The 11,533-nt window shown below is 61.8% G+C and overlaps 2 protein-coding genes across 2 annotated transcripts; one reads left to right on the plus strand and one right to left on the minus strand.

Annotated features, from left to right (window-relative positions):
• Positions 1–235: 235 nt before the first annotated feature.
• On the minus strand, positions 236–2,586 carry MNEG_1446 (hypothetical protein; the record flags this gene model as incomplete). Its single annotated transcript, XM_014050064.1, has 6 exons — positions 236–738; positions 1,004–1,081; positions 1,261–1,467; positions 1,700–1,775; positions 1,992–2,212; positions 2,487–2,586. The coding sequence occupies 6 exons, from the start codon at positions 2,584–2,586 to the stop codon at positions 236–238; spliced, it is 1,185 nt and encodes a 394-aa protein (XP_013905518.1).
• Positions 2,587–7,374: 4,788 nt separating this feature from the next.
• Positions 7,375–10,409, plus strand: MNEG_1447 (hypothetical protein; the record flags this gene model as incomplete). Its single annotated transcript, XM_014050065.1, has 9 exons — positions 7,375–7,536; positions 7,721–7,840; positions 7,985–8,107; positions 8,351–8,458; positions 8,727–8,885; positions 9,048–9,148; positions 9,422–9,693; positions 9,856–10,016; positions 10,245–10,409. The coding sequence occupies 9 exons, from the start codon at positions 7,375–7,377 to the stop codon at positions 10,407–10,409; spliced, it is 1,371 nt and encodes a 456-aa protein (XP_013905519.1).
• Between the last annotated feature and the right edge of the window lie 1,124 nt (positions 10,410–11,533).

Below are 11,533 nucleotides of genomic sequence, written 5' to 3' on the forward strand. Positions count from 1 at the left end.
GGCACGGTGCGCCAGTGTATTTTGGGGGGGGGGGGGGATGTGTTTTGGTGGGGGACAGCAAATCAGGGAGGGGTGTGTGTGGACAGGCTGCAATGCTTGGCCCAACCAGCCCCGCCTGCATGGTGAACCCCTCGCCAGGGGTTGCCGGCCTGCCTGCAAGGCACCACCGCCGCTGTCCACTGCTGCCGACACGCATCAATTCCCCCCCCGCGACTGACCCAGCCATCTGCCAGGCTCAGGGGTACGGCGCACCAATGATGCGGGGGTCGAGCATGCGGCTGGTGGAGTCCAGGGGGTCCACCGCAGGGTAGATGCCCAGCTCCGCAATAGAGCGGCTCAGCACCGTGGTGGCGTCCAGATGGGCAAAGGTGGTGGCGGGGGCGGGGTCCGTGAGGTCGTCCGCGGGCACGTAGACGGCCTGCACACTGGTGATGGAGCCCTTGGTGGTGGTGGTGATGCGCTCCTGCAGGCCACCCAGGTCAGTGGCCAGCGTGGGCTGGTAGCCCACAGCGGAGGGGATGCGGCCCAGCAGCGCCGACACCTCGCTGTTGGCCTGCGTGAAGCGGAAGATGTTGTCCACAAACAGCAGCACGTCCTGGCCCTCCACGTCACGGAAGTACTCCGCCACGGTCAGGCCCGTCAGGGCCACGCGCGCGCGCGCCCCTGGGGGCTCGTTCATCTGGCCGTACACCAGCGTGCACTTGGACTGCCCGCGCTCATCGCCCAGCTTGATGACACCTTGAAGGGCAGCGTGTGTCAGAGAGAGAGAGAGAGAGAGGGGAAACGATGGGGTTCATGAGCAGAATCACTAAGGGGATGGGGGAACCAGCACAAGAATTGGGACGCAAATCAAGTAAGCAATTTCTCAAGCAGAGCAGGTGCAATCAGTGGGTGTGCTGTCACCGACTTTGGTGAGCAGCGCCTCGGCTGACCCAAGCTCACCCAGCTAGCGCAGCCTCGTGTGGCCCCCCGCACTCCCCCGCCCATCAACCCCAGCACCCACCGGACTCGATCATCTCGCGGTAGAGGTCGTTGCCCTCACGAGTGCGCTCACCCACACCCGCAAACACGGAGAAACCACCTTGACGGGTGGAGGTGGGGGATGAGGCGGGCAGGGGGCAGTGCGTTAACGCTGTGGCACGGTGCTGGGGGCATGGCGCCCAGGCTCGCCAGGGTCGCATGCCCATCGAGAAGCTTGCGAGCCACCTGCCATCCACACTGCATGCCACGCCTATGGCAAACTGAAGCCCCCTCACTCACCGTGCGCCTTGGCGACGTTGTTGATGAGCTCCATGATGAGCACGGTCTTGCCCACGCCTGCGCCGCCAAACAGGCCGATCTTGCCGCCCCTCTGGTAGGGGGCCAGCAGGTCCACCACCTTGATGCCCGTCACCAGGATCTCCTGGTCGGTGCTCTGCTCCACAAACTCGGGCGCCTCACGGTGGATGGACCACAGATCACTTGACTCTGGTTCAGAGAATGTAACGGAGTGGATTCCATTGCAATAAAACATGCGTCAAGCGTGGCGTGCGAAGGTGCGTGCGCGTGCACACTCTGTGCACTAATTTCAAGTAAATTCAAGGTGGTGATTGACAGGGCAAGCACACGCCCCCCGGGGAGGGGTGTAATTTGTCCATACACAGCATGTGCTGCACCACAGCGTGTGCATCAAACAAGCAAGACACACGCCACTGCTCACCGACGGGGCCGCACTCGTCCACGGGCTCGCCAATGACGTTGATGATACGGCCCAGGGTGCCGCGGCCCACGGGCACCTACACAAGTGTGGGCAAGGAGCGCAGCCAGGACAGGCTATGGTCAAGGGCCCAACACAGCCTGCAGGGGCAGCACGCGACTTGGTCCCTGCTGTCTGCCGGCTTGCCTGTCCACCAGGGCAGCGCAGCTGTCCGCACTTGCGCCGGCATCAACACTGCCAGCGCGCAGCCAGCTGCGCGGCTCCCCATCGCCGCCCTGCAGGCATCTTGCCGCACCTTGATGGGCGCCCCGGTGTCGACGACGCGCTGCCCCCGCACGAGGCCGTCCGTCATGTCCATGGCAATGCAGCGGATGTTGTTATCTCCCAGGTGCTGCGCCACCTCCAACACGAGGCGGATGTTGTGGTCCTGCACCTCCAGCGCGGACATGATGGCCGGCAGCTCGCCCTCAAACCGCACGTCCACCACAGGGCCAATGACCTGGTTCACGTAGCCCACTACAGGGAGGGGAGTGGCGAGGAAGGGCAATCGTTGCGCTTGCGCACTGCACTGCATCACACTGCGGCGGGGGAGGGCCCGGCCAGCCAGGCCTGCAGGATACCAGAGGCCTGCCGTGCTGCAGCCTCAACACCCTCAGCGGCACTCGTCGTGTGTACAGCGCTTTTTGAGCCCGCCTTCGCAAGCCGACAGCAAATGGGGGGTCGTCCGCTGATCTGATCGTGGAATGCAACCCTCTCTGACATGCATCCGAGAAGCTGGCTGGCTCCACACCTGTAGGAGCCCCCGCAGCGTAGGCCCTCAGCTGCTGCACGGCAGCAAACGCGCTGCCATTCCTGCCCTGGCGCACAGCGCCTACCGCCGCCTTGAGCATGATGTTGAGAGTAAAAATGTAGCAATTTTTGACCGCGAGACGCTATCAGCTAGACCACCGCGCAGACGCCCAAGGTCCCAGATCAGCACTGGGGCTCCGCAGCGAAACCTGACCGAACGAGCTACTCGCTCAGCCTGTGTCGTTTCGGTGACACAGAGACGTTGTTGATCGGGACTCACCCATGTGCAGCCGACCGTGCAGGCTCAGCGGCAGTACTGTAGTTTCACAGGTGTCGGTTTTTCTCAGGGATGGTGTGGTTGCAGTGACGCAAACGGCGGTGCATATTACACACGCAAACCCTGATGTCGCTTAGTCGAATAGAAGTACACTTTGAAGTCGTAGTCGGCCGTCACAGGGGGGGGCGTGAAGTGGCAAGTATGCAGCAACCAGCAGATTCCCTGGAGTGCGTGGGAACCGTGGCTTTGTGTTTCGCAAGCAAGTCGGGTATCCCTGCCCGTACCAATTCCACCGAGACTTGTATCACAAATCACCTGAGCGTGACGGCGAGTCAATCAGAGCGGCAGAAGAGGCTCGAGCTTGGGTTACAGAAAAAAGCGGCGAAGGGTGCAGGTGCACAGTGCGTGCTCATGCGTGTGCAGGGGAGATCCTCGCAACGGTAAGGCAAAAGAGCCCCAACAGCCTGTGCGTATTGGTGACAGGTGGCTGGTGGAGGCAGGAATCAAAGCTGATGGTGCTCGGCAATGTCCTGCTGACTGGCTGCTGGGCTTCGCCCTGCATGCCATGTCACGCAGGGTGAGTCTCGAAGGGCGCATGCGCACACCCACTTGGACCGCCCATGTGCCAGCCCTGACCTCCACTACTGTCTACTCCTTCGCGGGTGGCATGCCAATGGCCTCGCGAGCAGCGTGCATCTCGGGCGCCAGGCGCCCGTCGGCCAGGCGCACCACGAAGGACTCCTGCTCGCAGGCATTGTTGTCATTCCCTTCGCCGCTGCCGCCAGCAGCTACTGGCCACCGCAGGACGCAGACCTCTATGAGTGGGGGCTTGCCCGCCCTGGGAACCACCTCGACCCGCCGCGTCACCACCAGGCCATGGCGCACAGCAGCCGCAGCCACACGGTCGCGCCTCCGCTGCCCCTGGACGCCCATGACCACCACGAAACGCCCGCCAGGCGCAAGAATGCGCGCCGCTGCCGCGATGTAGTCTTCCACGCCGCCACGTGTCTCGAGGTTGCAAGGCTCCTTCTGCGGGCGCCGGCCAACGCCGCCATCCCCGAGGCCAATATAGGGTGGCGTGCCCGTGATGATGTCAAAGCCATTGGATGGAGCGATGCCTGGCGGCAGGGTGCTGCGCAGGTCTCCTTGGATCACATTGATGCGGTGGCTGGCTGATCCAGTATTGTAGCGCACGCTGCGGCGTGCAAGGCCTACGCTCACAGCCTGCAGCGGCAGGGTGGACCAGCGAGGCGAGGTTACCCGGGGCATATAACATTGCAGGTGGTGGGCTGTGGGGTACACAACAGCACAACCCAGCCTGCTGGATGGACGAGCAGTGTTTGGAACGTGAAAAAATGTGTGTCGGTGCAGGTGTAACATGGAACAAAGCAGTGGCCCAGGGCGTTCAAGTGGTGTTCGGATTCGCATGCGAGCCGCACACTACCCAGCCTGCCCTGCAGCCCGCGCACCTGTGCCTCGACCCCAACTGCCGTGGCCCCCGGGAGCGCCCAGGCGACCATCAAGAGCACCGAACCGCAGCCGCAGCCCAGATCTGCATAGTGCTCGATGGGGCGTCCTAGTTTGCGTGCCTCTTGCAGCGCTACCACTGCTGTGAGGTGGTCATCCAGGCTGCGGGGGCGGGGGAGGCAAGCATGGGTTATGGCTGCAAATTTTTGAAGGGTGACACACCTGCACAAAGTGCAAGGCCTGGCATTCCAGTCCAGGCCTTGAACAAAGTGCAAGGCCTGACATTGGTCAAGCATGCAACTCCCACTGTGCTGTTGGGGGTGCCCGTGCAACAAACAATTGGTCAGAGCCGAAAACCCCCTTGCTATATCCGACCGCCGTCACAGAGTCTCAACTGCCCACCTCCAGCGGTGCCCATTCTTGAGCTGGAATATGCGCCAGTCTCCCGAGAGGAAGCTGAGGTCCTCCCCCTCACGGGGCTCAAGCTCTGGGTCACCTTGAGGCCCCGCGGGTGGCGGGCCAGGCGCAACCCACCCGGGGGGCCGCACATGGCGGGCTGGCGGCCATGTTTCGCAGGTTTGGGAAGAGGTTGAGACGCACAAATAGATGCCCTAGCGTGCGCTGTGATTACTTAGCCAGCAACTGCTGCAATGCCAGGCAAGGCCCAGAAAGTTGAAGAGGGCGACGGCAAACCCTCTGGAAAACCTGTACGCCAACCATTCACCTTTCTCCTCTGGTTTAAGGCGAACTCCCGGGATCCGGCTGCTTGCTGTCAACGTCTTCGTCGTGCTGCTGCATACCGCACCCGAACGTCTCCACAGGCCCGCCCTGGACGCGGCCAGCCCGCACACAGGAGCCACAAAGCCCGGAGCCTGCGACATGCACAGTTGTGGCGGCGGCCTGCCCCTGCACGAGGGCAAAATCATCCAGGCGTTGGGTGTGGTTTTGGTGACACGGCCTGATCAGCCTTAAGTAGGCAACACCATCTACCTGCTCGCGCTGCACGTCCTGCACACACTGCTGCTCGTGCTGCAGCTGCTGCCGCCAGGTGCCGATTGCGGTGCGTGCTGCTGCACCTGCTGCAGTGCGAGGCTCGGAAACAATTGCATGAAACTGCCCGACAATGCTTTGCGATACTGTAGCGGAGTTTCGCCACGGAAGGATTTATAGGGAAAGCGTCGGTGTCCGAGTCGGTGAGGCGATAGAGACTTTGCTTTAGGGTCCAGCTGAGCTCGCGGGTGCGCGTATGGATAGGTTTCAATGGGCAATCATGAAGCATCATAGAGGCACAAAGCATGCGCACAATGTTGCGCGGTCAAAACCCACAGGCCACTGTAGAGGCACATCCACACCAGCAGCTGCCCTATTAGCTCTGGGGACCGCAGCAGAGCTTGCACGTGTGCACTGCCATCAATCAACGATCATGAGACGCTGACGGTCGACCGATTTACGTTGCTTGACAGGGACACAGCAGGAGTTCAACGAGCAGTGCCACAGCCTCGGCGTTTGGGCTCTCCCACAACTGGGCCGGCTGTGTTGACCGGAGGTCAACCGAGCCGGCGCACCATCAATGTGCGCTGCCAATGCGTTTTCCTTCAACGGACCACTCTGCAATTACACTGGAAAATGGCAGCAAGTGGTGATGGGGACGAGAGCTGCGCGATGTCAGAAATTCTCCTCCTCAGTACCAAAATGGGGCCAGCCTGTGTGGACCAGAGGCAAGCTTGTGCCACTTGAGAGGACTCTGAATCACCTGATGAATTTGGGTCTTGCTTGGCGATGAGAAGTGCTTCCGCTGTTGTTGCCACCGTCGCGGCATTATTAGCACGACACTTGTTGAAAGCCGGCGCAGTATGGGTCAGCTGTACGTCTCATGGTTTAGTGTAGCACGGCAAGAGTGTACAGTACTACTAAGGGATCGACGGCGCGTTACCCTGGACGACTGCTGCTTTGTGCGCTTCAATTGGAAGGAGGCTTGCTACTCAATCCTGCCAAGCACTGCTTGGCGCGCCTGGCAGGCGCGCGGCCTGTCACTGAATCCCAACTTGGCAGCATCCGCTTGCTCCTCTGGCCTTTGAGGTTGGGAGTTTTCCCCCCGTAGGGGGCCAGGGGGTTCCCCAGTCCACAGGAGTTTCTCTTGCTGCTGGCACAGCGTAGTGTACAGCCATGTCATGCAGTGTAAGGTGGCGGCCGTGTGAGGGCAGGGCAAGTCGGAAGTCGCCAATCCTGTTTGTGAACGATAGAGCGACGCCTTATCATATCAGACAGCCATGTTGGAACGGATTGCAGAGCTTCCTGGATCCTTGGGGTTTGAGGATTCGCTCTTTCACAGCCAAGTGGACCACAGTATCCATAAAAGCCTCGCGCTCTGTTCGCACCGCCAAATTGCTGTACAGTACCAGAAACGGTTTCCAGTATGATTGGGCATGTTTTGATTATTCAAGTACAGTAAATCTCATCCATTACAACGTGCCCAATCTAAAACCTTTGGAATCTCTTATGCGCACAGCACCCTGATAGACATGTGCTCTCAAAAGGTATTCGACACTTGAAACCCACCCCCTTGCTTGAAACTGCTCACAGATCGAGCCCATGTGCTGGCTGGCCCGTGTACGTTGTGTTGTCATCCAGTGTGAAGTTATCATACCGGGCATTGACTGCTCCCGTTGACCAACCATTCAGTCGGTGGCCTCACACTCTACGGTACGGTAGCCTGAGAGCAGGCGGTGCTGCACATGACGCCGCCATTTTTTGAGCTGAGCTGTACACAGTACAGTTGCGACTGGTTTTGACAAGTCTGCCCTGGTGCTCGCGTTGCCTTTTCTGGTCACTGCCTCAGACACATAGTCGCCAGCACACCGATCGTCGCGCACAACGAACGCAGATCCATGTTCCCGGGTGGTGATCTCTGCTAGCCAAGTGCCCCTGATTATAGAGGCGATTCGCACAAATCAAAAGGAACGGAAGCCGTCTGCCCCCGTGTGCAGCAAGCCCCACTTCGCCACGGACGAGGGCGCGCTCCCTCAACGCTCTGCGCTCGAGCGGCGCTGCGCGCACACCTGCCAGCGCCTGTCCTGAAGCAGCCCAGACTCCTACCAGCTGTCGTCGCGACCTGGCACCATAATACTGATAACACATTGGCGTCATGTCAGAATGGCTACGGCCGTTGCAGCTAGAGCGGCAGCATCACCTGCTGCCGGGAGAGTGGTGGGCGCTGGCCAGTGTATGCTTCGGGCTGGTGGTGTTTGCGGGGCTCATGTCAGGCCTCACCTTGGGACTCATGTCCCTCGACGCCGTTGACATGGAGGTGCGCACAAGGCTGCCAGAGCTTGAATGAAGGGTCACGCAGGACGGGGGCAACCGCGCTATCCAGCTGGACGACTGTGAACGGTGCTGACCGCCATGCAGTGCACAACGGGTAATGCGCCTGCCGCGGTCTGCCGCGCGACGCAGGAATGTTTACAAACCTCCCATTCGGAATACCAACCCAGGTCCTGAAGCGCAGCGGAACTGATGCAGAGAAGCGCTACGCAGCGCGCATAATCCCTGTCATCGCCAACGAGCATTTTCTGCTCGTTACCTTGTTATTGTGCAATGCAGCTGCGGCAGAGGTGGGGTGGGGCGCCGTGGGGTTGTGAGTGAGAAAGAATGGGTCAAGCGGCCAGCAGGCGCGTGTCCAGTCTAGGAACCCTCATGCAACGCCTGCTCGCCGCCCCCCCCCCCCCTCCCCCAACCTTCCCCTCCCCCTGGGACAGGCCCTGCCCCTGTTCCTTGACCGCCTGGCCGACCCCCTCACGGCCGTTCTGCTGAGCACGACAGTGGTGCTGGTGTTTGGAGAGGTGCTGCCTCAGGCAGTGTGCTCACGATACGGCCTGATGGTAGGTGGGGGGGGGGGCTTTAGGGAGCGTAAAGGCTGACAATTCTGGCGCGCACGCATGCGTGCAGACATGTGATTGCACATGAGCAGGGAGCAGAACGGAGCGGAGGCTTAGCACCGCATATGATGCTGCAGCTGGCAACGCTGGCGAGATTCCTGTTCCAGAGCATGCTGAAGCAACGACAACACCACTGCTTAGTCCCTGTCACCCTTGCAACCTCATCTGCCTTGGCGCTCACCGCAGATTGGTGCCAACAGTGCGTGGTTTGTGCGTCTGCTGATGGCCATCGCAGCACCCCTGGCCTGGCCTGTTGGCAAGCTGCTGGACATTCTGCTGGGAGGAGAGCACACAGTGGGTTCAGGGTTGTGATGGGGGCGAGTGGTCAGCAATGGGGATGGTCATTTGGTGATGGCGGCAGTGGGATATCGCAACCTGTTGAGGTACTGATTGTGTTGGGGAGGTCCAGCTGGGGCAAACTCATATTGCCTGAAACGGGACGCTCATGGCCGGCCAGCTGGATATAAAGGGGTAGGTGGCGGCAGAAACTCCTTGCCGCTGAGGTGAGGCCCGCGGCCTTGGCCCACAAACGCCCCTGCCCGGGCCCCCGGCCCCTCGCCAGGCGCTGTTTCGCCGCGCGCAGCTCAAGGCCTTGGTGGGGCTCCACGGGGAGGAGGAGGGTCTGGGGGGCACCCTGAGTGTCGACGAGATCTCCATCATATCGGGCGCCCTGGACCTCACGCACAAGACGGCCTGGACCGCCATGACGCCCCTCGACAAGGTGTGCCGCGGGGATGAAGGCCGCGCGGGAAGGACGAGAGCCAAAGGACACGGGAGGGATCAGCAACCTGCCAAGGAAGGCGGCCCGCACATGCCTCGCCTCGCCCCCTCGCGCGCCTCATCATCCTCCACGGCCCCTGCGCCCCCCTGCCTCTCACCGCAGGTGTTCATGCTGCCGGTGGAGCGCCCCCTGGACGAGGCCTGCCTCCAGGACATACTCAGCCGCGGTCACAGCAGGGTGCCAGTCTACACCGCGGCAGATAGGTGCGGGCGCAGCACGGCGGCTTGGCGGGCGCTCTGCCCTCTTGTGTTGCCCAGGCCGTGGGCGACAGGGGATGCATGTTGTGCTAGCCGCCCGCCTCCCCTTCGCCCCCTCCCCTGTTGCTTCAGGCTGGCAACCACAATCGTTGGGTCCCTGCCTTGCGACACCCGGCCCTGGCCACCGCTGCTGTTCCCTGTCAGCGGCTGCTTGCTCCACCCTCTCAAGCCTCCCCTTCAACCAGCCCACGCTGTGATGGCCTCTCTCGATCCCCCCAGGCATGCTGTTGTGGGGTTGATCCTGGCAAAAGAGTTGGTGCTGGTGGACCCAGCAGAGAAACTGACAGTGGGGCAGCTGCCCATGCGCACGCTGCCGCGCCTCAGCGCCGCCACGCCGCTCTATGACATGCTCAAGCTGTTTGAGGCGGGGGGCAGCCACATGGCGCTCCTCGTGCGCCAGGACACAGGGGCACATGGCCCTGGGCAGGGGCCGCGCGGGGCTCCGGGCAGCGGCAGCATCGCCCGCGCGCGCTCTGGCCTCATCGTCTCGGGTGCGAAGTGCTCCAGTTGCTGCGCCCAGCTTGCTGCTGCATGCTGCGCCACCTGCCTGGTCTCAATCTCCACTGAATCTGTGCACGCATTACGCTGATGCGCGCTCAGACCAACCTCTGAAGCGGGGACACCGCTGTTCCCCCCTTGCTGCCGTCCTCAAGGCGACAGTGCCTACATCATACAGGCAGCCGACGCGGCTGGAAACATGTCTGCCTTGGGGCCTGCGGACGGCGGTGAGTCCTGGGCCCCACCAGGTGGCTGGGGTGACACGTGTGAAGGCGATGCTGTGGGCATCATCACGATTGAGGACGTCATCGAGGAGGTGCGGGGCGTGTGCATGTTGCCCGTCGAGATGAGGTTGGTTTGAGGACAGGTAACCTGCCTGAGCTTCATGTTGGCCGATGATGCGCTGGAGTGTGTGGGGAGTTGCGGCGAGTCAGCGATGCACGTGAAGCTGCTCTGCAATGGTGATCTTGAGTGCCCGCGTTTCACAAACGTGCTGAGTAGAGCAGCGCGGTAAAACACCCCCTGTCCTGCACACCCCTATCAGCTGCTGGGGGCCGAGATTGTGGACGAAACCGATCTCTTCGTGGACAACCAGCAGACCTCTCGCGTTGATGCAGGAGAGCTGTCGAAGTCGCTGCCAGCGCGGCTGCGCAAGGTGCGACCGGGCCCCATCGGACACCCCCTGCAATGGGAGTCGCTGCCTCCTTGACCAACCGCACCAAGCGGGCTTGAAGTCCTGCCAGCACTGGCCAGACCACTCCACCGCACCAACTGTAACATGATCAACGCCGCCGCCTCTCTAACCACATCTCAACGCCCAGGTTCTTGCTCGGGGCGAGTTCACGCCCCGTGTGGGGCGCCTTGGCTTCCAGCGCCTGGGGTCATCAGCGGGCGGCAGCAGCACCGGCCCTTTCCACAGCACAGCCCTGCGCAGCCACGACAGCGGTGATGCGGCCACACCGCGTCGCCATCACCACATGACGGAGCACTTTTTCCTGCCAGGGCAGCGCCCGCACCAGCCCAATGGTGCGGCAGGGGCTGTGCCACGACAGGTGGCCTCCCAGCAGCTGCAGCCTCAAACTGCCATTGGCAGCAGCGGCAGCGGTGCCAGGGGATCCGGCTCAAGCGGCACTGATGGCCCCTCTTTGAAGCAGGCCCCCAGCGACCCAATGCCTATCGACCCAGCGCGCACCAGCTCCAGTGGCCTGGTGATCTCACCGGGGGGGAGTGGCAGCTGGGCGGCTGGGGCCAACTCTGGCGCACGGCGCGTTCGATTTGGCAGTGCCACAGGTTCCTACAGCGGCGGGCTGGTGCTTAAGCCGCGGCTGCTGGACCCTGATGAGAATGGCCACGCAGCGTGACGGCAGCCGTGTTACCTTCTAAATACTCTGATTTAGTGTACTTTTTTTGTGACAGCTGACACCCATCCTGAGGCGCAGCCGCCTCACTGCTGCCTGCTGCTGCCGTCTGGTGGAGACAGGCATGCCGCTGGACCGAAGCAAGGCAAAGGAGCGCTGCCGCCCAGTTGCGCATCATTCATTGTAAGAAAGGCAATCCTTTCTGTGCTTGCAGCTCGCACCCGCTCTGTACCGCTAAATTGCCACCCTAATTATTTTGCCGCGTCCAGGGGCGCTGCTCGCTAATGCCTCACACTGCAGCAAGCCAGATCCCGCAAAGGCAGGGCTGTTTGGGAGTGGCGGTTGCCGAACACCAGCAGCAGAGCAGCAGCACCGCTAAACGCCAGTAACTGCCATTGTCCGACGTGCGCATAACGAGGCGACCGGGAGAGGGCTGCCAAGAGAACGTGGGCGCTGCACGCAAACCATCTTGACA

The sequence above is a fragment of the Monoraphidium neglectum genome (assembly GCF_000611645.1).
Source record: "Monoraphidium neglectum strain SAG 48.87 unplaced genomic scaffold scaffold00145, whole genome shotgun sequence".
Classification (NCBI taxonomy): domain Eukaryota; kingdom Viridiplantae; phylum Chlorophyta; class Chlorophyceae; order Sphaeropleales; family Selenastraceae; genus Monoraphidium; species Monoraphidium neglectum.